The sequence below is a fragment of the Leuciscus leuciscus genome, assembly GCF_965113295.1.
Source record: "Leuciscus leuciscus genome assembly, chromosome: 12".
Taxonomy (NCBI): Eukaryota; Metazoa; Chordata; class Actinopteri; order Cypriniformes; family Leuciscidae; genus Leuciscus; species Leuciscus leuciscus.
Genome location: NC_138736.1, coordinates 18738314 through 18766295, shown reverse-complemented (window position 1 = coordinate 18766295; position 27982 = coordinate 18738314). Strand labels below are relative to the sequence as shown.

The 27982-nt window shown below is 39.3% G+C and overlaps 1 protein-coding gene across 3 annotated transcripts in view; it reads left to right on the top strand.

Annotated features, from left to right (window-relative positions):
* hivep3a (HIVEP zinc finger 3a) overlaps positions 1-27439 on the top strand; it is a 69330-nt gene extending 41891 nt beyond the window's left edge. For 2 of the 3 annotated variants that reach the window (XM_082186681.1, XM_082186680.1), the window contains 6 exons: positions 7-4152; positions 4660-4799; positions 19745-19920; positions 20478-20579; positions 21065-21735; positions 22569-27439. In XM_082186681.1, coding sequence (XP_082042807.1) covers positions 379-4152; positions 4660-4799; positions 19745-19920; positions 20478-20579; positions 21065-21735; positions 22569-23141 — 5436 coding nt within the window. In that variant the 5' untranslated portion in view covers positions 7-378 and the 3' untranslated portion in view covers positions 23142-27439. Of the gene's footprint in view, positions 1-6; positions 4153-4659; positions 4800-19744; positions 19921-20477; positions 20580-21064; positions 21736-22568 lie in introns of those variants that run through there. The other variant, XM_082186682.1, reaches the window with a different exon arrangement.
* Positions 27440-27982: the final 543 nt, after the last annotated feature.

Below are 27982 nucleotides of genomic sequence, written 5' to 3'. Positions count from 1 at the left end.
TCCCAGAATTTGAATCTTTGAAGTGGATCATCATCTGAACCAGGCAGAACATAAAACATCTGCAGAACACAGGGACTTGAAAACCAGACAGGGCACTCATGGAAAAACATAGTTGCCATGGATTTCCAAGGACAAGAAGGGACAAGAAACAGAAGAGGCAGAATTATCTGTAACTGAAAAAGTTGTAGTGGTATTCCACAAAATTAATTTGAAAAAGCTATTCTCACATCAAGCAATGATGTATACAGAATGCTACAGTTGTGACGATCCATGCATATGTTGAATGAAGCAATGTATTAAGCGATGCTCTGAATTAATTAAATTAATTGGTCATTCGTAGTCTGGAATAAACAGTACTTCAGGCTTTCATCAAATTTTATGGAGGCCTTGCATAGCCAGTTGACCACAGGGGAGCAATCTGGAGGTTTAGAAAAGCAGAATGAGACTCCAGTGGACAGCCCCCAGCCACATTCAGTCCCACAGTATCATGAACAGAACAAGGTTGGCACCCTGCAGCATCATGGACAAAAGCAAAAACGTATTAATCCTGAGAGAAAGCGTCTCAGATTACAGAAGAAAACTGCTCAGGAGACAGACAATGTTGAAGAGGTAAAGCCACCAAGGGCATCTGGTAGTTCTGAATATCTTGATGATAACATGAGGCAGCCTAGTGAAATGCCATCTGGAGCTTCATCCTCAGCAGTATCAGCTATACCATCCTGTTCCATGGATGAGGCCCTGGAAAGTACACCTCGACAAAAACGTGAGCGTAAACCTCAAAAGCCCGGAAAGTATGTGTGCTCATATTGTGGTCGTGCTTGTGCCAAGCCCAGTGTGCTTCAAAAACACATTCGTTCCCACACTGGAGAGAGACCTTACCCATGTGCACCATGTGGGTTCTCCTTCAAGACTAAAAGTAACCTGTACAAGCACAGAAAATCACATACTCATAGGGTGAAAGCTGGTCTGACTGCAGACAGGGAAGGACCAAGTATAAGTTGTTCGGAGGAGCCACTTACAGAATCAGAAGATGAAAGCCAACCATCCTCCTTTTTAGAAAAACAAAGGATGTCCATTCAAAAGCAAAATACCACAGAAAAGTGCTCTGATAAACAGTTACAAGGTACAGAAGATTCTCATGCAGTTAAAAAGAGACTTGCAATGAGACTTAGCAGAGGAAGACGTACACCTATAGGATCATCTGATGAAACATCCTCATCATTTGGTCTAAGTAGCAAAGGTAGCACAGAGTCAGGCTATTTCTCTCGATCTGAGAGCACAGAACTCTCTCAAGATAGTCCACCAAACACAAGTGCCAAAAGCTATGCAGAGGTCATCCTGGGAAAGTTTGGACGTCTTGGTCAGTTACAGAGGACTGCTCATCAGCAACATGCCCATCCTGCTGGGCAAGAAAGTAAACGAATTCCATTCTCTGTGCCAAAAAAGCAAGTTATTGACCACATAACAAAACTCATCACCATCAATGAGGCTGTGGTAGACACCAGTAAGATTGACAGTGTCAAACCAAGAAGGTTCTCACTCTCTAGGAGAAGCAGCACAGAACTGAAGCCAGCCTCTTCTAAAGAGCCTTTCCTTCACAGTCCAAAAGAAATAGATGTGAGTACAAAGAGCAGTGGTTCAATTACTCTTGGTGTACCTTGTGAGAAATTTCAGCACCATTCTCTCAGTGTGGAACAAACTGACGCAACATCAACTGCTCCTCTTCTGAGAAGTCACTCCATGCCCTCAGATGCAAGCGTTAGTGATGTGTCTGAAACTTCTCTTAGTCTTCGCCTTAGCCAATCCTTTGATGACCAGCAACCAGTTCATAATCGGCGTCATGGTATGCTAAGACGACAGCCTGCCATTGAATTGCCCATCGGCGCTGAAATTACCATAGACAGACATCCCTATTCCAGCTCATCAATTCATCCCTCAGTTCCTGCAGTGCCTGATCCCAGCCAGAAACAAGATACACTTGAGTGTGATGCATGTGGTATAGTTTTTAATGACTGGGAGAGATATCAAACACACTGCATGGTTCATATTTCTCAACAAACTGCAATTCCAGTCTATCAAGTGGAAGAACACAAAAGAACATTCACAACTCGTCCTGGTGCTTTTGCATTTAGAAAAAGAAGAAAAGAAGAGAGTATAGAACTTGACGATCCTTCTTTACCCTCAGTTTCTTATATATCACTCAAAGGATATATGTCATCTTGTGAACAGCCTATTAAAGGGACCATTGAATTAGGTCAAGAACATGGCACAGAATGTGCTTTGAAAGGAATATCTGTCATACAACACACTAGTTCATTTGAGAAACATGATAGTACTTTAAAAAATCCTGGACCAGATGAAGTCTCTCACCCTCATGATGTCTCCCATTGTTCTCCTTGCTCACAATCAAAGGAGCAGTCAATTAAACCATATTTCCGTAAACTTGTACGGCAACACAATGTCCAAGTGCCAGAGATTCTGGTCACTGAAGATTCAAACACCAACACATTGACAGCATCACACCCCCCAACTGTACCTAAAATCAAGGACGCTGAAAAGGTCAGTGAGTTCCAATGGCCCCAAAGAAGTCCAACTTTAGCCCAACTTCCAATTGAGAAGTTACCGCCTAAAAAGAAACGTCTCCGTCTTGCAGAAGCTGCCCAGTCATCAGGGGACTCAAGCTTTGAATCAATGTCCCTGCCTCACAGTCCAAGTCAAGACAGTTGTGTATCTCACACCTCCAGTCGATCAACTTCATTTGAAGAGGCTTGCAAAGCTGATGCAGATATGACACCAAGTAGGAGATCAAGAGCCACTCATACTTTGACAATTCCCACAAATTCTCACAGAGAAATGAGGCGCTCTGCATCTGAGCAGGCACCCCATGTTCCTCAACATGTTAACCTTATTAAGGAAGCTCGCAGTAAGTCTTTTGACTACAGCAGTTTGTCTCCAGATCGGACCCCTGCAGGATGGAGAGAAAGGCGGAAATGCCTTCTAATGAGGCATAGTGCAGTGAGGGAACCTGAGGAGGAGGATCAATCTTCTAAAGTCTTCAACACCAGTTCTCCAACTCAAAGGACTAGCACATCACCTAGCCATAGCCCAGCAATCTCTTACAGTCCAACCACCACCCATCTTCTCTCTTTAAGCAATACTGTACACACATTTAGTGAGAAGCAGATAATTCAATCACAGGATGTTTTATCAGAGAATACCCAGCAGAATGCATTGCAGTTGACACCATTGATTCATACTGACCAGCCCACAACAATGGGAAGTCTGCTTTGTCCATCAGGTGCTGCCAGAGCTCATTATTCTTCAATGTCGACAGGACTCAAGCTTGAAATTCCAATGGAGAATGAATTGGTGAATTCTGATACAAGGGTCAACCAACCATACCTCACTCATTATCACCACCATCAGAATCTTGGTTTTGATGTTACTTCAAACACAGAACTACTGAGACCTTTACCAGCTCAGAGAATTCCAGTCCGTCTTAATTCACACCTTCCACACCTTACAGGCTCTATTTATACTACAGCTTCACAAACAATTGCCTCAAGGCCTCAGGAACCTTGCTGCTCTGGAGTCAGTTCAGTTCAAGTGGCCTCAAAGTTTGAAATCATGGACCAGCAACCAATATCTGATGGATCCAAATCAGTAAGTGCTGGAGCAACCAAACGTGTGCTATCCCCGACAAGCAGTGAGGAGCTCAGCCCAGAAAGTGAGCAACAGCAGAAACGTGTGAAAGAGGAGGAGATTAAACAGGAAAATGAAAGGGGAAATGATGAAGTTTTGATTGAATGCAAGAAGGATGAAAGACTGGGTGAGCAAAGTGTCATCTTACCAACAGAACACAAAGAACCACCATTTCTGACTCTTAACACTAACCTTACTTTTACCTGGTGCTATCTAAACTACATAAAGCCCAATCCATCTATACAGAGTGAACAACAAAACTCAGTCTATTCTTCATGGTGTACAAGTACCCGCAATCCAAACCCTCCTGGCCTGACAAGCAAGGAAATGCTAGCCCTGTTGCACTGCAGGCAGAGACCAGAACCACTCATCTACACCATGGCAGCCATGTCACCCCCTCTAGACAGGAAACAAGAGACACCTGAGTCCCAAAAGCCTAACGTGACTGAGGTAAATGTAACAACTCTTGCATTCATCACGTCAATTATTTCTGCCCTGCTTGGAAAATCTGCTTAAGCTTGTAGCTGTGTTTTATAACATGGTAGCTGGTTTCTAGCTTCTCCAAGCTGGTCACTAGTTGGTTAACCAGCTACCATGTTCCCAAAACAGCTTGTCCACTTTAAACTATTTTTTTCAGTTAGGAGAATAACTGTTATGCTAGCTGACATTGATATTATTAAATTGAGGGATTATGTTTTTTTTAGCTCAGTATTTTAAAAGGCATATGAGGGTTTAAGTAATACTAAGGTAAGTGACTTACAGTCCCCACTCCACAGTTTTAAAATGTGATTAAACTTAATCTTCACAAGACAACATAAATGTAAACTTGTACATTTTACTTATAAAAAGTATACAAAGTCAACTTAAAATGTTGAATGAGACTCCCCCCCCCATCTCTGTCTCCCTGGGCTCCCGGAATAGGGTTGGTGAACTTGCCCGTGTCTCTCTCGAGTGTAGGTACATGCCACTCAGCCCACAGAACCGAAAGAAGCCCAGCAAGCTGAGTTGACAGAGGTAGAAAAGAAAACCGCAGTGGAGAAGGAGGACCGACTATCTACCTCCAAGTACAGCTCACGGGTACAGATTTGTGAGGGAGGGTAAGTCATAATAATACATAACACTTGTATAAATGCAACGAAAATAAAGTGTAAAAGCATAATGAATGCTTTACACAATTTACAGTAAATAATTCTTACTGTGTTTGCAAGGCAGCATTGTATAGAAATATATATTTGTTTATTTTCCTCACACTTTTCTGCAAGAAATTCAGCCTAAACCTCCATAGATACCTTTGTAGATAGTTTTATTCTTCAGTGTAGTCTAAGTGCTGTCTAGTTTTGCTTTTGTAAACATTATACTTGTGAAATGTAAAATTAAAGGGGTGGTATAATGCCCTTTTCACAAGATGTAAAATAAGTCTTTGATGTCCCCAGAGTGTGTTTGTGAAGTTTTAGCTCAAAAAACCTCACAGATATTTTTATATAGCATGTTAAAATTGTAAATTTTTAAGGGTGAGCAAAAACGCACCGTTTTGTGTCTGTTCCTTTAAATGCAAATGACCTGCTGCTTGTGGCACAGAGGGCGGAGCTTCAACAGTTTGCACTCACACAGACATTCACTGAAAATGTCCAAAACTTTTAGACTTTTATGTTCAAACCGGATTTCAGACAATGACGGAGAGACTCAAAAAGAAGTGAAAACATGTAGAAGCCACAGGACATTTCTGAATGGTTAGTTGATGAATTTATGTAGCTTAGTGTAGTTATCTTCTAGTCATTGATTAGCATATTCTGTCTTTATAAGCTATAAATCGTTTTTCGGGGGCGGGGTTTATGTACATTTTAGGGTTAATGATGTCACTAACCCGGGAGGAAGCTTGTGTAGTCCCAACCAGCCGTTTAATTCAGAAGGTTTTATTTTAAATTATGAAGAATTGTTATGTAAATTTAATTTCCCAGTAACTCCCAATGAATTTTCCATTGTAATGGACGCAATCCCTAAAGGAGCTGTTATGCTTCTAAAGGACTCTGTTAGATCATCTAACATTTTTCCTACTTTTTTAGACCCATTTGAACTCCCAATAGGAAAATTGGGCTTTTTGTCACATCCTTTATCACGTAATAATAGAATTAGATCCCTCTTTCAAAAGGCGCTAGTAACAATTCCATATATGGCTTCATATTGGAAGAATTTGTTTGATCATATTGATTGGAAGAAAGTATGGACTCTGCCTTTGAAATACATTATAACTAACAAGGTTAGAGAAATTTCATTTAAATTATTACACAAATTTTACCCTGCTAAAGCTTTTTTGAAAAGGTTTAAATCAGATATAAACACAAGTTGTTCTTTTTGTGGTGCCCCTGATTAAACTGCTCTTTGTATCTTCTGGGATTGTCCTCACACACAGTTATTTTGGGTTGAATTTTCTAATTTTATTAAGCACAATGTGCTTCCGGATTTCTCTTTGCTTTTAAAGGATGTACTGTTTGGTTTCTTTAATGTACAAAAAGCAAAATTTAATGAGTATTTTATTATTAATCTATTATTGTTCCTTGCAAAATTTCACATTCACCGTAGTAAATTCACTCAGCAGAATCCCTTATTCATTGTTTTTAGAAGAGAGGTCCAACAATACATCCAAAGCATTTCATCATCTAAGAATCTTAAAGCTCTTAAGACAATAAACTTGTTTCAACTTTTTAATTTATTTCATTAAAGCTTTCTGTTTTGTTTCTTATTTTATTTTTTATGAGCATATGTACAGGCTATATGTGTATGTATATATATATATATATATATATATATATATATATATATATATATATATATATATACACATATATATATATGCTGCTTTGCTTTCTTTATTTTGTTGTATGTAATTTGCACATTTTTGCTATGCAAGTTATATTTTTGATACCTTGGCATAAAAAAAAAACACACACACATATATATATATATATATATATATATATATATATATGGTCCCAACCAGCCGTTTGTTGCAGTACGTAAAAAGCGATTTCTTTAAAAGCAAATATCTCCCTTTGCTTTGAACTTTGAGCATTGTAACTTTGCAGATGTTGTTTATGCTCAAACAGCAACATTACACACTAACTAAAGTTAAAAAAGTGAAATCATAATCAACCACCCCTTTAAAGTTAATCAGTGTTGACTTATATCATTAGCATTTGGCCATTCAAAATGAAACACAGAGTGATAATGTCATTGTACAATTTGCATACTTATTTGTGATTCATGTTCTATTTTGCATTTATTTGCATACTGAATTGTGGTCTTCGTTCTTTTCTCTCATGCATTTATTTATTTATTTTACACTTCAAATATGATGTCAGGTTAGCTGTTGATTCTTGTACACAGATGTAAGAAAACCAGATGTGTGTGAGCATCATAATAAGCAAGCTATACTCTTATATACTATTTCATTTGAAAACCAGAAACGAACCTATATATATATATATATATATATATATATATATATATATATATATATATATATATATATATATGAAGAGTTCAGATGCAAAAGCCTCTAAGTGCCATCTGAAATTTGCTTCTAGAATGATCATTTTTATCAAGCTCGTATATTTAAGTTCAATAACTTCACTTAAATGGCAATGCAAATGACCTATTAATTGTCATTTAAGTGAAATTACTTATGTTAAATATACAAGCTTTATAAAAATGATCATTCTAGAAGAAATTTTCAGATGGCACTTAGAGGCTTTTGCATCTGAACTCTTCATATATATGTATATGTTTTTTTTTTGTTTTTTTTTTGCTGCCTTGCAAGCACTGTTTTTTTTAAGCACATTTTAGCCGTTTTTAATACTGTCATAGATACAGCAGCTATGAATGTCCTCTTCTCCACACCCATATGAAAGCTAGAATCTTTGTAGTTCCTGCACTGTGCATCCTGCTCATACTGTATGTGTGGTGGCTTTCTGTCACTAGTTTGTCAGTATTTTGAGCAGTGTTGTTCTTGCCCCGCTGCAGGAGATCAGTTGGCTGTCAGAGCCAACACGGACCGTCTGTTACACAGCCCGAGCCAGGAAACTACCTAGCCTGGCGGTCACTTCCTGTGGAACCCCACAGAGTCCCATTTACACCATACTGCATCAATGATTTTGGTCATTGAGCTGAAGGCATATGGAGATGGCCAAGAGGCAGTAGAGTCACATTTTGAGGTGTTTTCAGATGAATGAAAAACAAACATCTAAGAGATTTAAGTGGTTTTTAGCTGGATTTGCTTTAATACCCAAATTATCCGAATTATAAGTGGCAACCAAACACAGTTCCAAAATTGATTGTTATACAAAAGTAAATAATATATTTATTGAAAACTGCATAGGCCCAAGAAAAGCCACAATTATTTACATGAACAGCTGAATTGGAAATGTAGGTCACAAATTTTGGTCACTTCATATGCATTTGCAGGTCAGAGTTCACCAAAACTTCTTTGCATTAGGTTGCGTATCCGGTCTGCCATGCACATGTATAAATGCATATGAATGCATAAGAATGAAAGACAATGGAAGGTAAAGCCTAATGTGGCCATTTTAACTGCTTATTTTAACCCTTGTTGCAATTGAACCCATATTTAATGTAGAATTTGGGCGTAGTTTGATTGGATGCATGGACTTGAACATGAGCAACAAAAGATATGTACAGTATAATGTTTTTTCCAACCAGTTAATAAGCCTATTTATTTTGCTCTTTTACTTTGCACAAATAGTAGCTACTTAAAAAAAAAAAAAAAGCAATGCTAAGTATTTAGCATTTCTCTATCCTGTCAAAACAGACCTGTGACCTAATTTGGGTCTCGACCAACCAGTTGAAAACCGCTAGTGTAATTCCCAAAGTATACTTCCGTTTTAATTCAAGCGCTTAATGTGTGCACACAGCCGAACGCATAAATCCTAAAAAGTTTTGTTCACGAACACTAGCATATGCGTACAAATGTATATATAGCCTTTCAATGTTTATTTAATTTAATGTCTGTGCTACTTCTTTTCAAAAGTTAAGAGGGATAAAGATGTCTTTGTACTCGTTTAAACTTGTTTAAACTTTTAAAAGTTGTGGGTATCTCTTAACCCCCTCATGCAAGCACTCGTCAACGTTGCCGTCTATTGTTGTTGCCATCATTAGTAGTTTGTTGTTGTTCCATCTCATCCATTTCTTTTACGAATGTAAAAATTACAATTACAGAGTTCGAAAAATTGGGCTGTGTTGATGACAAAATTTTAGCACTTTGAGTACATAAAGCACATAAAAACCAAATACTTTGATCTAAAGCTCAAATGCGCTGAGTATACTAGCGACACATACACACTCAAAATTTTTATGTTTGTCTAGTGTCCAGTTGTGACCATTAAACAAGTCATGATTTTTTCTTGACAACATTTGGGAGGAACCCATTCATATTGCCTATCCAATCAGTACAAGAGGAGGCCTATATATACATAGCCGACTCATCTATTTTCCTCGACAGTTTTCTGCATTTGGACCCGCCCAATTGCAGCTATGTCAGAGATTGAGCTGTTCCCGTCTGATGACGCATTCCTCTTCTCCCGAAATCATTCGCCGCACTCCACCGAACTAAGCAGCACCCACTCTCCGCCGGGTGCTGCCTCAGAGCTTCTGGCTCCATTGCGCGGTTGCCAGCCCATCCGTTTTGTTCTCCACACCCCAAGATGCAGAGCCATGCTCCTACAGGTAGGACATCCACCATCCTCCTTGCCATCTTAGTACACCCTTGCCCATCCAACTATATCTGCAATCGAGAAATGGACACTGTAGGGATTAAGACATGAATAAAGCACAGTGATATCAGTTGTACATAAACCTGCAGACAGCTTGCTCCTTTTTACCCTCTAAGGCTGCCAGTAGAGTGAACAAAGACTGTAGGTGCCCAAAGCCACATCTCTTTCAAACACAGTCTTCCTCCCATGCGTCGGGCCGCGGCAGCAGGCCTGCAGCGAGCCTGGGCTGCGCCCCAGATTCCGCCGCTGCCAGGCCCTACTCTCGTCCTCCCTCTGCTCAGCCACACACCGCGGCTTTCCCCGGCGCTGCACCCAGTACAACAATGCCTGCTCCTCTCAACAAATGCCTTCCCCCTAGCGTGAGCAAGCTCAGCCATCTTAGCCATTTCATCCTGCTGTCTCTAACCCTCCCCATTGTCCTTTGCCTGCAGCTCCTAACGCGAGGCTGCCTCCGCTAGTGAAACACGGCCAGATAACATTTCCCTCTCCTCCCTCTGCCTCTAACCTTTTCCCCTACCAGTGGCCTACAGCTTCTCCCTCAGACCCTAGTGTGAGGATGACTCCACTAGCGGCGCAGGCCCAGTCATCAGTCTCAAATTCTCTTTTTTTGTCCTTTGCCTACAGCTCCAACCACGGGCCCTAGCGTGAGGCTGCCTCTGCTAGCGGCGCAGACCCAGACAGCCTATTTTCCACCCAGCTTTCCTCTTCCTTTACCTTCCCCGTTACTACCAAAGCCCTAGGGGCCGACCTAAGTGTGAGACTGCCTCTGCAAACAACCCAGGAGCTTCTCCCTCCTAACTCTCTTCCCCAGGCTAGGTCAGAATTTTCCCTCTTCTCTGCAACACATATGCCCATACCATCGAATGCCATCGCTTTGGAACCGCTCCCTGTCGCCAGCAAAATCAGAGCACAGATTTTGTCAGGTGCAGACATTGATTTATCCTTCCTACTCTCCCTGCTTCCCCTTATTGAATCAAGTCACCAAACTGATTGTGACGATTTTTCAGTTACCTAGAAAAATTCAGCTCATAGCCCATCCCGGATCCTTTCCTTCTCAGAATTCTGTATCGCTTTCAGTCGATACAGCGGAATCATTTGTGCTGCTTTTCCCCATAGGAGGTGAGAATTGAATTGAGAATCTTGCGATAATAGCAGAGCTTGTTTTATCATATGGAGGAACCCACTTTTACACCTGTCACAAGCTGTTTTTAGCTAAATGCGCCGTTCAAGTCTCACAATGGAATTAGTGCCCCTATTGGGGCATGCTGGACACAGACCTCCACAATAGATTCTTCTTAGACTGTCTGAACATTTCATGTGCAGTATGTAGATCGGTCTCCCATTCCACCACGGCTTGTCCCCAAGTAAATCCCTCAATTCCTCCATGTCCTGTTCCAAACCAAACAAAATCATCCAGTTACATCCCATGCACAGCAACCACCAACTTCGACTTTTCTGGTACGGATTCCAGAAGAAGACCCTCATCTTTTTCTTCCAGCAGACAGGTCTGCAATAACTTTAATACAGGGAAATATACAAGACAGCATTGTCAGTTTTTGCACATCTGCAACTACAGCAGCGCCACTCATGCCTAATATGCCCTGTCATGAGATCTATTAATACAAATAAAAAAATGTAATTGCTTGTTGACTCCAGAAAATATTTTCCGTTTGTCTACTGAAATGTCTTGCCACCCTAATCCTGACTTTACTAACTATTTTCAGCCTGGTCTCAAGCATGGTTTTGAACCCAGAGTAGAAAGCCTTCCCTCACAAAATATTATTTGTGATAATCTTCAATTTGCCCTCATAGAACCTGACACAGAAGACAACCTGATCAGTAAGGAAGTTAATTAAGGCTTCATGATCAACCCATTTTATGTTCTTCCCTTCGAAAAATGTTCGCATCAGCCCCATTGGAGTGGCTACTAGACAATTTTTCTGGTAAAAAACGATTAATAATCAACCTCTCAGCCCTGCATACATTTTCCGTTCCCAAGCATAAACTGCCTTATCCCAAAATTTTCCCTTCACTATCACAGCATTGATCAAGCAAAAATATGAATTAAAGACGCTGGTCGCGGAGCTTGGCTTGCAAAGTTGACATCACTTCTGCATTTAAAGTAATGCCCATCCACCTGGATTTGTGGCATTTATTTGGCGTTCGCTGGCAAGAAAAATATTATTTTGCCTTCCGCTTAACTTTCGACTGCAAAAGCAGCTCCAAGATTTTTGACATGTTATCCAAAGCCATTTGCTGGATTTTCTCTAACAACTATGCAATTCCTTACCTTATTCACCTCATCTCGCCTCCCAATGCCATCCCAGCCGCGCATTTTCCTCACAGTCCAAATTTTTTTCACTGAGCTTGTGATTCCAATTGGCCAGAACAAAATAAGGGGCCCAGCCACGTCCGTTGAATTTTTAGGCATTAACTTAGACACTGTAAAATTCCAGGTCTCATTGCCTAAAGAGAAAATCAACAGAATAATTCTGGTCGCATCCACCCTACTAGACAGCCCAAATTGTTCTGAACGCAAACTCCCATCTCTGCTCGGCCACCTAAACTTCACACTGCACATAATTCTGCAAGGCTGCTCTTTCATCTCACATCTTCTCTCCCTTGCATCCTCGGTTTACGCGTTAGAAGACCAAATCTCTCTAACTAATTTGTGCCGTGACGAGCTTAATTTATGGATAGCCTTCCTTAAACAATGGAACGGTCTATCATTCTTCTACAGCAACCTGGTTTCTCTCGCTCTCCAACTTTTCACCAACGCATATCCCTCCATCGGCTTCAGGGGATTTTATCAAGGCTGCTGGTTCGTGTCTATGTGGCCACCTCAGTTTTTAGACACAAGGCAGTTCCCAGCTTTGAACTGTATCCTCTCATCGTAGCAGCCTTTCTATGGGGGAAGAATGGTCTACAAGCAACATCGTAGTTTACTGCAACAACGAAGCAACCGTGCACTGCATCAATGAAAAACGTTCTCAATCCCCAGCAATGATCCCACTCATAAGAGTCCTAATTTGGATTGCAGCCTGCAATCAATTCATTATAACTGCTAAGCATGTTCCTGGGTCCAAAAACCAAATTACTGACTCTCTCTCTCGCTTTTCCTTTCAGAAATTCAGGCAGCTGGCTTAAGAAGCGGACCCCAACCCGACCCCAGTACCTCAATATTCTGAGTTAATCTTCTCATAAATCACCCTTTGAGTCCATTGCTCGACTCTTATCTTAACTCCATATTTCAGGCCTTTTCTCATAGAACCCTCCAATCTTACCTAACAGCATAGAGATGTTTTAAAACTTTTCCACTCACATTCAACCTGCCCTTCCCAGACTTTTCTCTTCTCACTATTACGTTGTATATCTCCAATCTTAACACAGTCAAGAGCCTTCAAATTGGTTCCATTAAAGGCTACATTAAAGTGGAATCCAATTTTTCCATAAACTCACTTTCGGCTCACCCTCCTCCAAAATAATCAACTCACAGACTTCCCTGCTTATCAAAGGCATTCAAAAAAAAAAAACACCCAGACGCCAGACAACCTTTAACTTTAGACATACTCACCAAATGCATTTCCACCCTCCGCCTAGGCTACCATTCCATTAATACCGCTCGCACTCAACGCTATGTTCATTTCATCTATAGTTTTAACCCTAAATCCATCCCACTATTTCAGATTTATCAATCTTAGATAACGAAACAATCTCTTCATCAAAAAAGCAAGGCAGATCAGACGAAAAAAGGCCATTTCATTTACATTTTCAATCTCCCATCACCTATCCAAACGTACCAAACCCCTCTACGTTACTTACATTTTAGAAACTCACAGGTTAAATACCCTTCTGACCCGCTTTTCACAGACGATTCAAATCACCCCGTTACGCGTTTCTGGTTCCAAAAACACCTCAAATTACTCTTAGCAGAGCACTTTTCAAGTCACTCTTTTCACATAGGTTCCGTAACCACAGCTGCTCAAAAAGGCCTCTCCCAGCAACAGATTCAAGCACTCAGTCGTTGGCCATCAGAGGCTTTCAAGAGCCCTGCCTCTACATTTAACCCCTTTCTCACCACCACAGCAACGTTATCCCCCGACTTTAGCAGAAGCTCACCCCTATACGCGAACATCCCTGTTTAATTGCCTATCTTTAATTGCGCTTAACTGCCATCAAGGGCTTACCCGTCCGATTGCTGCGAGTATTGAACTCCAGTCCAGTATTGAACTCTAGGTCAAACAGCCAAGCCTGTAACCATTCGACTGTTGGCGGGGCTTACCCATCTGATGCCATGAGAACCCTCCCCGGTCAAAATCTATTTCCCACCCGTCTTCCGGCTGGGGCTTACCCATTAGATCACTGTGAGTTTTGAGCTCCTGTCGGATGCTGTGAGAGCCCTCCCAGGCAAAACGGCTAAAGTTCCATCCTCGTTTGCCAGCTGGCGTAGGCTTACCCGTCTGACGCTGTGAGTATTGCGTCGGACGTCGTGAGAGCCCTCCACGATCGAAATCTATTTTCTGCCCATATGCCGGCTGGAGCATTCCTATCTGATCACCGTGAGTATTGAAATCCTGCCGGATGCTGTGAAAGCCTCCCAGTCGAGCAGCTAAGCTCCATCTCCATTCAGCTGCCGGCAGGGCTAACCCAACACCCATCGAACTCCCATCGGAAGCTGCAAGAGCCCTCCCAGTTCAGCGGCCAACCTACTCCCTGCAAAAACTGCACTATCAGCCTTGTATTTTGCAATCTTTTTTGGGGTGTCAGTACCGTTTCCTGGCTGCTTTTTACTCTATCTGGTTATTTGTAAGTGTGAACTCGTTAATTTGTACCTGTTTAAACTTGAGTTTCATGTATCTCTTAACCCCCTCACACAAACACTTGTCAACTCCGCCGTCTTTTGAGATCTAAGAGATGCTTATTAGAGTGAGTGGTTATTTTTAATAAAAGAGAGAGGTCTATATAATAAAGATAAATAAATCTGTGCTATGGATTAAAGCTATAAATCAGTCTGGTTTCAAGCCCTATGTTAACTACAAAAGAAGTCAGACAAACTGATTGACTGAACTGAACTGAAAGAAATGTAATTCTTCAAGGTTATGTAGTCTGTAACTTAGTCTGTCGTGACTGAGATCAGTTTACAGACACAAGTCTTCCTAAAAACAACCACCTGTGGCGCTTCTGAAGAATTATAGCATTTTTAACACACCATACTCTTCACAGCAGCCATGAAATTGACTCATAATTTGGCTGTGCTGTTTCTCCATCCAAGTGTGGTCTTTAGTTTAGGAGACATTTATGTCTCTCCAGAATGAGAACACTGAAGGTGGTTAAGGTGGTTTGTGCGTCTTAAAATGGAAGCTCTGAGGTTTTAGTTGATGAATGAGGGGAGTGATTTTGCGTGAAAGTTTGGGAAATGGATTGAGCCAGCATTTCAGGTGAATGGTAATTATGTGGTTTCTGCACAGTTCATCCTCACATAATGTATATGTCATGAATTTTCACATCTTTATGTGTCATGATTGATCCCCTTTCTTCGGGCCATGTCTTACCTTTTTAATAATAAGCTGTCAATATTTCTCATACTTAGATGTAGTTATTAAATGTCAGTGCATAACTCATCCCACACCATGCTACAGACATGAATGAGACTGAAAAATCTAATTTTCAAATCAAATAATGAATTTTCAGACATCTTAAAAAAAAGATTTTTTTTGCTAGTAGATGTGGTCATGTTCACACATAGACACACGATTCATATTTAAACAGTCTTTTTGCGGTTTACATACACTATATTGCAATTAGAACAAAGCACTCAAGAATAAAGACCTTACTATTCACAATCCTAAGCCGTTGCTCCTCGAAATGAAACCAAAACCAGCACTTTTAAGGTATATTTTTCCAGGATTATATTACTATTACGCTATTATTATTCCTCACAGCGTCGCAAGGCGACATAAAGTACATGAATCTGATTAAACTTGGTGTGTTTTATCGAATTGATGTGGGCGTTGACAGGTTTGCATGGATCGCCTCAGATCATTTGTGTTTCAATAGCACGCGTTCTCCGTGGGCGTGTTCACATTAGCAGATAATGAGTTGCCATGAGAACGACTGATATCTCTCTTTTCATACAGATTACATAAACAGATAATATTTGTTTCCATTTTGAATTTGATCATTTAAAAGTAGACACTTAAATGATTATAAAGATGTATTGCTCTTGCCTGTGTGACTAGTATTCGCCGAGTTTTGGTTAAGTTTAGAGACGTGCTCCAGAAAAAACGCTCACGGCGACGGAGAGGCAGAAAGCACACCCTGTTTATTTTCTTTATTTTACAAAAGCACAATGTTTTGTTTCGATTGCAAGTGGACGCATAAAAAAGTTGACATTTAACAGTTTATTGTTTTATATTTTTTAAGTCTGTATGACCATAAATGACAGAGTATTTTAAGCCTATTTTGCTGCTATGTGAAAAAAAATCCAGCAAAATGCGCCGATGCATTTGTCGACCCCAGAGGGTTAATGAAGCACAGGTGTGGCCAATCAGCACTTACTCCTGGCTGCTGATTGAATGATGAGAAATAATTACAGGGTGACCCTGAAGTGCACTCTGGAGACTCGTCATCACTCCCCCGCTTAAGCGTCGACCTGATCCTGGAACAACACAGGGGAGAAGACAGGGGTAGGTGGGGAGTGACACTGGACAGACCACACCAACCTGCCCACATCCTTGACAATCGATCCGTATTTCCATTTGCTGCCCCGGCCCGATGTTACACCTTGAAGTGGAAATCTTGGAGGGCGAGGAACCAGCGAGTCACCCTGGCATTCGTTTTGCACCCTTTGCCCGGGCCATCCACTGCAATGGAGCATGGTCAGTCACCAGAGTAAAGCTCTGCCCTAACAGGTAATACCACAACTCCAGAACTGCCCACTTTATGGCCAGAGCTTCTTTTTCTACTGTGGCATACTTGGTTTCAGCTGGAGTAAGCTTCCGGCTAAGGTACACCACCGGATGTTCCTCTCCGTGCAGTATCTGGGACAGGACAGCTCCCAGCCCAGAGTCGGAAGCATCTGTCTGGAGTGTGAAGGGGCAGTTAAAATCAGGGGCATAAAGGACTGGAGAAGAGGCCAACGCTGACTTTAATGCTTGGAAGGCTGCTTCAGCATCTGATGTCCATTCTAGTCTCTCGGGCTGCCCCTTCTTGGTCAGGTCTGTCAGGGGGCAAGCTATTGCGGAGAAGTTAGGGATGAAACATCTGTAGTAAACTGCCATCCCCAGAAAGGCCTGATGAGGTCTCAACAGGATGTCCATCATATGCTGGAAGGTTGCTGGAGCCCCATGCACCCCGAAGTGTAAAACCCGGTACTGCCAGTGGCCACTAGGGGTGCTAAAGGCTGTTTTCTCCTGGGATGCAGCTGTGAGAGGGACCTGCCATTATCCCCTTATCAGGTCCAAGGTGGAAATATATCGGGCTCTACCCAGACGCTCTATGAGCTCATCTACTCGGGGCATTGGGTAGCTGTTGAAGATGGAAACTTCGTTGAGTTTCTGAAAATCATTGCAGAAACGGAGGGTTCCATCAGCCTTTGGGACCATCACAATGGGACTAGACCATGGGCTCTGTGATGCTTCGATGACCCTTCAACATCTGCTGGACTTCTTCCTCAATAGCTTGTCGATGAGCCTCTGGGACCCTGTAGGAGCACTGCCGGACAATAGTTCCAGGGGGATTGCGAATCTCATGCTAAATTAAGTTGGTCTGCCCTGGTAATTCTGAAAACACATCTCGGAACTGTCCGACCAGGGATTACAGTTGTTTATTCCCAATAAAGAGATATTTTACATGCATCTTGCATCCGCGTATACTTTACGTAACAGAATGATGAGAAATAATTACAGGGCGACGCTGAAGTGCACTCTGGAGACTCGTCACAGGATCTAGACGAAGTCCGAACACAAGTGGTCACAGAAGATTTAAAAATGCATTTTAAGACCCGGTGTAAACGGTAATGTGTCTTGACTGACCACTTGTGGATTATTGGAAATGCATCTTAATACCAAGTGTAAATGTTTTAACCACCACGCAAAGCACCTTAGCAACTATGTAGCAACATGCTAAAAAACGCTCAGAAATACTTTTTTTTTTTTTTTTTGCATGCCCAAGCATCACTCATATTTTCTTCAGAACAGATTAAATCTAATTATTATATAATGCACTGCCTTTTGGACCCACTTTAATTAAAATTTTGGGAATTCTGGTATGTTTAGAATGAAATTGGTTATTTATTGGATCATATTAATTCCATCTTTACTTTGTGGTGAACAGTAGTCTGTTACTGTGAATATATCGCATCACAACCTAAATAGCTGTACAGCGTCAATCTAAAAAACTAAATCGCCCAAAATTTTACTCTAATATGGCTGTTATTTTTAAGAAAGCTGGCAACACAGTTCTTGATTTGTACTCATGTTATTGGTTATGAGCTGCTGGTTGGGTCCAGGGTTCCCCCCTTTCAGCTGTTTGCATTGGCACAGAAGCCCGGGCTCTGGGCACAGAGCGGCATTGCAAGATCCCCATGTTTGAGCCGGGGTGGTGGTGACGGGGGTCGAAGGGAGGGGGGCCCTAGTTCTTGACATTATAAATGGCGCTCTGTTTGAGGTCAAGTGGAGGCCCCGTTTTGGGACTTTCTGGACACAAACAGGGTGGATAACCAGCCAGACTACCCATGTGTGTGTGTCTGTGGGTAGGCGGAAGGGGTGTGTATGGATATATATGCATGTGTGGTGTCTGAAAGAGGGTCTGTGCCAAGCATACCAAGTTGTTTTAGAGCACCTTTAAAAGCATACCATGCAGGTGCTATAGATTGGAGACCAGATCTCCCACACAGACCTGTGAGATCAATGTAAAGGCCTCTTTATGCACATATTTTAGCCCAGAGGCTTTGCTTTGCTTTGCTGGTATTTTAATTAACCTAAAGGTGATGTTGAGAACTTGCAGTGTCAATGTCAACCTACAGTAAATGTGCTGCTTTTCTTTTCCATTCTGTTTAACTTATTAAACATTGAAAAAATAGTGCTAGTCTGATATGATTCACCTTTTTGCTGCACGCATTTCATCCAGTTATAGGGTTTGTTCAAAGTCTTTATTTAATCACCCTCATGTTTGTCCAAACCCAAATGAGAATGAGATTCCCTTGTGAAAAAGAAGTGTACTTAATTATGTGCAACTGTAGTGTACGTCAAATTTAGCAAAAGTTCATAAATAAAAATAAAAAAAATTATTAATGAAGTGCACTTTCATGACTGTTTCTTAACACACTAAGTGCTTAAGTGTACTTTTTAATAATCAATTTAATTACAATACAATCAGCAGAACCTTTTAACCATATTTCAAAGACAATAAGAATTAGTTATGAACTTGTATTTAAACATGTACTTAAGTCCTGCTTATAACTGCTTATAAGTACATACATGTAAACTATAATACATTTTCATTTAATTACAATTATCATGCAATTAAGTGCCAGAAAACATTACATTCAGTTTGTACTTGTGTGTAGTCTTTTACAGTATTTAATCTCCGTAATAAGTACTTCTTTTTCACAAGGGTTCAGAAGGGTTCCAGAGTACTATTTTTTATTTATTTTTATAATGAGAACTGTCAAGCTCCAGAAATGTCAAAAGTAGTCCATACGGCTTGTGCGAGTCTTCTGAATCCATATGATAGCTTTGTTTGTAAAACAATTTTTTGTGAATTATTCGCTAATTTAATTATGTGTTTGATTCGCTAATTAAACACATGGTTGTCATCAGTGATTATACAGTATATTGATCTCACAAGATATGTGATGTTATGATGATGATTTTTTAATTAATAGAACTTCAGTTATTCTAAACATGTATGTAATTCAAAATTTGTGTTTTGTTTCTTAAACCAGTGTGTCCAGATTTTTTAAGCTTTGGCCATGAAGTTTCCATTTGGTTCATCACTTATTTTATGATATTTCTCTGGTGCTTGGTTTGTTACCTTTAGAGTTTGAAAGCCACAATTCCCATTATGATAAAGAGCACTCTCGACATTCTGCAATATTTTTCTTTCCAACATTTTCGGGTTATCTATAGTCTTTCCCTTTAGTAGTTCAACTTATAAGGGTCAGTTTGTTATCTGTCAGTGACTCCTGATCAATGGAAAAGCCCGGTGAATGTTCACACAACATATTCTTTCAGCTTTAATGTTGTGTTTTCCAGCTACAGGTCAAGTGAGGAATACGTGTATGTACGTGGCCGGGGGAGAGGACGATATGTATGTGAAGAGTGTGGAATACGCTGTAAGAAACCCAGCATGCTGCGCAAACACATTCGACTACACACGGACGATCGACCTTACGTCTGCCAGCACTGTAACTTTGCCTTCAAAACCAAAGGTATGCTGCACAACCGATGAATGGAGATTTGTGGTTTTTAGTTCATGTCTGTCCATATTATATTAATATTATTGATAAAGTAAAATATACATTTAATATTTATATTAACTTTGAGCCCATCTACTATACGCTAGTGTACACCTAAAAGACAATATTAACTTTTTAGCAGATATACATTTAAAATGTACATTCCAAAATACTTCATCTCCTGCTCAAGGGCAAATGCAAATATTTGGTCAAATAAAATGTACTGTGAAATAAGATTGGCACTCTACCTAACTCCACCTGCCCCTGACTAGTAATTGCAAGAAGCAAATTTAAACTAATTTACGATAAGGACAAGACCATCAATATGCTCCCTGTCCTGTAGTAGAAATATTGCCAACACAACAAAAATAGAGGTTTATAATAGATGTTATTGCATCACTAGTTCGATGACATCGGAGGTTGTTTACATGGACAAAGTCTACACCTGGATTCTCACAGGGACGAACTTGATATAAATAAGTTTCTTTTTTTTCATTCCCATGTTGAAGCTCTCATACTGTTTTCCTCAGGGAATTTAACCAAACATATGAAGTCAAAGGCTCATGGGAAGAGGTGTCCAGAGGGAACTGCTCCAGGACCAGTTCAGTGTGAGCTTGAGACAGATGAGGGAGGTGAGAAACTTGTTTTTGAAAGAAGTCTCTTCTTCTTGCTCACTAAGGCTACATTTATTTAATCACAAATACACTAAAGCAGTAATATTATTACAATATAAAAAAACGATATAAAATTGTATATGTTTTAATTGTAATTTATATCTGTTATGGCAAAGCTGAAATTTCAGCCGCCATGTACATGTATCATTTATATAAATTCAGACAAATTCTGTCTGAAGTATTAGTTACTCAATAACTTATTTTTGTAGTTCTGCTTGTTGAAAGCATTCAAACTTTGTCTGTCAATTTGACTTAAAAAATTATCAAAGCCAATTATATGATACATCGATTAATCTGATTATTTGGAAATAAATTATGCATTTGCTATGAATTATTGTGGCATTTGGATTAAGTATGGTTACTTAGCTAGTGATTGAATTAGTTAAATGTATTTGTCTTTTTTGTTTGCATAATTAAGATACAGTGACTCTCTTGTGCTGTAGGTGACAGTGATAAGCGTTTTCTTGAGACGGATCTGGTGGAGGAGCACCAGTTCTCAGATGCAGAGGAGACAGATGTGGATGAGGCTGATGATAATGATGAGGGTGACGAGCAAGCATCATGCTCCTCTTCATCATCTAAGCGGTCTCTCTCCAGAGATAATTCTGGCTCCTGTGACATCTCAGGCTTTTCAAACCCAGGCTGGGAACAACATCCCAAACTGCCTGTCAGTATGAGCCCCCGAAAACCGAGCCACTATGGAGAAGCTGCCTCTCCGAAGACCACGAAGTCTATAGTAACCCTTCCACACCTCGAACCCACTACAGGGAAATGCTCATCCCCCATCCGCAGCCTGTCTCCTGGCCTGCAAATGTCCCCTGCTTTACCGCAGTCTCCTCAGCGAGACATGTCCCCTCTACGTTGTCCCTCTCCGAGACATAGTCTCTTTCCATCATTTGGCCTTTCCTCTTTGTCTCCTTCTGAACACCCAGCCTCATCGTTCCCAGAGAGACGCGTGTCCCCCATTAGAGCCTTGTCCCCCATACAGCCTTCGTCTCACAGTTGTCCACTTGCGTTGACTGTTGGGGCCAGCGTGACTGTTCAGTACCAAGCTGATAGACCCAGAGATTCTACAAAAGCCTCACCCAACAGATTAAATCTCAAGACCAAACCGGTAAGTGTCTTTATGTAGATCTTTCTGACTGAATGTAAGAAGTAACAAGTGACCATAATGCTGATAAGAAAAAGTTAAACGACCATGCCATTTATTTAGTGCATTTTTATATTGGCCTGATCAAAAATAATGGTTTCCCATTTAAACCTGTTTTGTTTAGTTTCTCTAAAAGAAAATGACACTTTTATTACCCTTATACCCATAGAATTTTTTATTTGTTTTTATGTACTGTATTTAAATAGTATTCTCGCTTGACAACAGTGTTGATGTGCAGAACACATACTGGCTAGCTTTACTGACTCCATTCATCCTTGTTTTAATTGTGAGTAAATTGTGGGTTTCTAGTCTTGATAGCTAAATATGTAGATGCTTCTTTCTTTGTCTAAGTTTGTTTTACTCCACTTATAGAAAGATTTTTTTTTTATTAGTGCACAAAAAGACACCCAAATATATCCAAGATAAACATCCAAAAACACATATCCTGATTCTAAAAGCACACTGTGTGTTATTTTTGTGTCGCACCTTTATTACAAATAGAAGTCAAGCCACCGGTCTTTACATACAATTAAAGCCAAAACCTTAGATAGTAACCCATGAAATGATGAATGCATACTCATCTGTTTACCATCTACTGTATGAAGTAAAAATTTGGGAAGAACCAGGACTATCTTTAGCTGTCAAGACCGTAGCTGCAAAAAAAAGATTAACCACACTGTTTAGAAATAACGTCCTTTTGCCTAGAATAAAGATGACTGCACTAGTGGTCACTCTACAATATCCAACAGACCACTTGCTGATTTCACTAAAAAAATGTCTTTCTGGCTCCCCTCAAGGAGAAAACACACAGTCCTAAGAGTAAGACCAACATGACACAGTCTTGGCCTCTGCCACATGGGCGTCTCTCCAGGAACATGCAGCCGAAAGAAGGCCAGCGTGTGTTAAGTCACCTGCCACTGCACTCCCAGCCCCAGGTGATGATTCCCAATCTCAGCCTCACGATTCCTATAGGCGGGATCCAGATGGTGCAGCCACGCTCCAATATGCTCCTCCGAAGCGCTTCTCTGAACCACAGTGTGGCCCAGATGACTGTCACTGTACTGACAAAGGAGAAAGGGGCAGATGGGAGTCCTACAGTTGAAGTTCCTCATCGTAAAAATCAGCTGATAGTGTTCACGGAGCCTACGGTGGAGATGAGCTCTAAGAGTAACACTTCCTCCGATGAAGACAAGGAGAAAATCCGGGGAGTTATTCAGTCGGAGCTAGTATCAAAAAAGAAGGAGGTTCCCAGCGTTCCCATGACGACCTGGAAGAGTATCTCTCAAAGAAATAACAGAAAGCATTCTCGAAGTCCCAAGAAAGCTCAGCCGGTAGAAAGCTCAAGAACATCCATGGACACTAAGTGTTAAAGAAAAAGTTCAGTCAAAAATGACAATTCTTTCTTCATTTATGCATGCGTAAAATATGTCATTCCAAACCTGCATGTTTGGCAGAATGTTCAGTTTTGCTCTTTTTAAACAGTGGCATTTGGTATTGTCTAATTGTCAGAAATGAACGGGCTTGGGGCAAAAATGATACCAAAATGCACAAGACTGCCTGCATAGACACAAATCAACACCTGCATCTTCATCACCGCCCTCTGGCGTGTTTGATATGCAGGCAGGAGAAATAAAAACAGGATTATTTACATTGTATTTTCACTGTGTTAGTTATGCTGAAAGCTTCAGTGAAAGTGCAGAAATTGCGCTCTTTACGCATTACTGTGATAGGCTACAACGCTCATCCCTGCAACCTTTTATGCAATGTGAGTAGATATGAATATACTGTAATGCTGTAATCAACCCTTTTCACAATTAGATAAAATAATACGTTTTTTTTTCTTAAATAGGGGAGAGTGGGGTAAGATGAGCCATTTTTTTACTTGTGTGTTCCTCAAGATAAGAGAAAATTAGGCAGAAGTAAACAATTTTTTTCCTAATTTTAAATAATTAGAATACATCTATGACAAAGGGTTCTAAAAATATGGCTGCTTATTAAAAAGTATTGCTGTGGCTCAATTTACCCCAGGATAGGGGTAAGTTGATCTGAGTCAGAGGGTGCACCATCTGGGTGTAAACTGACCATCTAACTGAATGTTAATCAACCCCATGTGAAATTTTAAAGATCATTTACCTATTATAAAAACTAATTTAAAAATCAAATTTGCTTTTACAAAGTCATATTTCTTTTCTAAAGCTAACTTAAACAACATAAAACCAACCAAATTAAGTTGTAATTTCAATATCTTTAATTGTTTATATTTCTGAAATAGTATGTTTAACATCAGAGTTGTAACTTCCCAAAAAACAGACCAAACAGAGAGTTTGTTGAGTAAAATTAAACAAAAACTGAATTAGAATTAATGAATAAATGTCACTGAAACTAATAAACATTTTAGTCAAAACAAAAGGTTCTTGGCATGGTAGTTTTTCTGCAATGTTACCTAAATGTTAGGGACTACGGGTGGAAAGATATAATTGGGATGCACCAATACCACTTTTTCAGAACGAGTCAGATACCGATACTGAAAACCGATACCTGTATTTTCACTGCATTCCTAACATTTCTAATTGTATTTAAAAGATAAACCAAAATAATATAAATCATATTAGTCTGCTTAATTTGTCCATAATTATTTTCATGTTCATATTTACTTTAATCAAAGTTATTTTCATGCTTAATTAAGCCTGCTAAAATGCATTGTATGAGCTTCTGTTACTTTCTACATAAACTAGTGTGAATAAGACGTGAAAGACAATTCAGTTCAGTATTTGCGCGCTGTCTATCAAGACGTAGGTTTTCAGAGCGGTCACTTTGTATGTTTCGTTCATGGAACTTCTTGACCTGCAAACGTCCTGTAATAATGTAGGGAACCACCCATTATACATAAATCAGGTAACAGTTCATGTTTTACTTACATATACGATTTAGTTTTAATCCAAATAACACGTGCTGAGTGAACGATTAGCAATCAGAGCATTCTCTCTCTCTCTCTCTCTCTCTCTCTCTCTCTCTCTCTCTCTCTCTCTCTCTCTCTCTCTCTCTCTCTCTCTCTCTCTCTTATGATTTGATAAGATATTGTGTCTATAAATAGTTGTTTCCACTAAAAAAGTATGCATTTTTACAATACAAATCTTTAAAGGCTGTTTTCTCAAAAAATGTTTTTATTTTTTTCTCTGTATCCACTTCAGCAGCACTTACATACACCAAACTTTCTAGTTGTATTCCTATCTATATTCTTAAGGTTTTTACAGAGGGGTTTGTTCATATATCATTCAGATTCTGATTTATACAAAATTTTATACCTAAAAATGGGGCGAAAATTGATTTATTTATGGCTGTTGTTGGTATAGGAGCATTTTTACGAGTACGAGTACATGAGCTCAGTATCAGGAATCAATATCGGTGCATCCCTAATGATTAAGAAACTTCTGGTTCTTATCAGAGAAGGATTTGGTGTACTTGCATTGTTCCTATCAAATAAGCTCAAACTAAAAATAAATTAAAAAGTATAAACTAAGCCATTTTGTGTAATATTACATTGAAATTATACCAGTTTATACTTCAACTTAACTTGTGCCTTATGGTGGGGTAAGTTAAAACGCCGGCTCCCACAACATTTGACTCACTTTGCCCCATAGCTGCAATTTTGGGCAAAACTAGCTAGCTTACCAATTCAGACTAATATTTAGCTAAATGATTTGCATAGTTTTATACATTGCTAAATCACCAATATGGATCATAAATATTTTTAGACCTGGATAAACTTGCTTTGATGTAACGGCCACATCTGTTATGCTACATTTTTACTTTGACAAGCCAAAAACAGTTTTTAAAGTAAATGGGTGCCTTCCACTCCTCCCGTGTGCTTCTCCTTTTCACAGTCTGTCAGAAATGATGGGTGGTTCCAAAATATATGGTCAAATGACAATAAAAGTGTACGGTTGCCAAGATAAAGGGGGTGGGTCAACTTACCCACTGGCTCATCTTGCCCCACTCCCCCCTACTCATTTAAATTTTACAGTGAAATATAACATTTCTTATTTTGATTTATTCAGTAATTGTATTAATTACTTGTAACTTAATAATAATAATAATTATTATTATTATATAATCACAAAATCTTGGCCAAATTGTGCATCCCTTAAAAACAAGCAAAGCAACCCTGTTTTTAATTAACATTTTAAATTGTAAATCGCAATTCGATTTTCCCTTAACAGCAGCTGTATACTAAAAAAAATTCTAAAGAGTTCCATATACTTACAGTATTCCAGTAACAATTTACAGTAAGGTTTCAATAGTTAACATTAGTTGAAGCATTCAATACTATTAACAAACAACGAGCAATACATTTGTTAGACTATTTATTAATCTTTGTTAATGTTAGTTAATAAAAAAGTATTCATTCAAGTTCATTGTTAGGTTATGGCAACTGCAGGTCCATTATTTAATATTAACAGACACAACTTTTAATTTAATTAATACATTAGTAAATGCTGAAATTTGCATAAACAAGGATCAAGAAATGCTTCAGAAGGAAACATTTTTTTTTTCTTTTTTTTTATTTATTGTTAGTTCACTTTAATGTAGTGGAAAAATTGAACCTTAATTTTAAAGTGTTACCATTTTTTGTTATTTCATGTTACCCAATCACAGCAGTGGGCGTTTACATTAAAGATTTAAGGGAGACATGCCCCTTAAAACAGAGCGTTCAAATCATATTGCTTATATGTGACCCTGGACCACAAAACCAGTCTTATGGGTAATTTTTTTTAATTGAGATTTATACATCATCTGAAAGCTGAATACATAATATTTCCATTGATGTATGGTTTGTTAGGATAGGACAATATTTGGCCGAGATACAACTATTTGTAAATCTGGAATCTGAGGGTACAGAAAAATCAAAATATTGAGAAAATCGCCTTTAAAGTTGTCCATTTCTATTAGTGCTGCATCCATTCACAAAAATAAATGTTTTATATATTTAAGGTGGGAAATTTACAAAATCTTCATGGAACATGATCTTTACTTAATATCCTAATGATTTTTGGCATAAAAGAAAAATCTATCATTTTGACCCGGCTATTGCCACAAATATACCCGTGCAACATAAGACTGGTTTTGTGATCCAGGGTCACATATTGCCCTTATATTTCTAAATTATAACAGTTTTAATGTAAAAATAACATTATAAGTGCACCTCAGGAAACATAAAATGTAAAACAAAAATGCAGTTCATGACAATGGCATGGTTTAAAGGGCATGTGTTGTATGGATCACTTAAGGGTATTTTTAAGATGCCTTTTTGTTGCTTAAACATTCTGCTTTGCATGCCGGTTTGGATATGAGGGTGAGAAAATGATGACAGAACTTTATTTTTGGGTGAACTATCCTTTTATAGGTCTGTCAGATTCTGTGTACCACAGAAAATGTCACAGGTCATGATTCAAGTCACTGGGACTAAATCTTTGCTGAATAACCGGAGTCGTTTTTGCTTTGTTTAACCTTATGTAGATACATTATGTTCCTTATCTATGTATATTTTCTTGTCTGCATTCTACATAAACACCAAACACACAAATATGTGTGTTTGATCAGTGTGTAATAAAATGAAAACATTTATTACATATATTTAACAAAATTATATATAAGGTGCCAATAAAATTCAACTCCCATTTTCACGTTTTATTGTGTTACTGCATGGAACCATTGAACGAAAAAAAATCCTCTCATTAAAAATATATCTATATCCTACTGTAAATCTTAATAGAAATCCTACTGTACAAATGTATGTTTTTATATGCATTTATACTATATTATATGGCATTGCAGTGTATATGTGTTTTTCTTTGTTGTATGTGATGGTCGGTAGAATATTTTTGGCCAGCATTTTAAACACTCATGCATTTCCAGTGAATAGTCTAGAATATGGTCAAACCCAGAAGATGAGCAGCTCTGGTTGATGGTTCAGATGTTCTTGTGGTGTTGATTATTTAGATGTGGGAAGATGTCAGTATGGTGTTCCTCCCGTTGTGATGTATCCAGATAGACGGAGATCTCTTGTGTAATCTTACAGACAGGACAAAGTATTATCAGAAATATAAGAGTAACATGAATTTAAATTAAATGATGTTACAAGAGTCTGCTGTTGCTTTGGCCATGTTTATTTATTCGATAATCTATGCACAAAATGATTATGTGTTCTGTC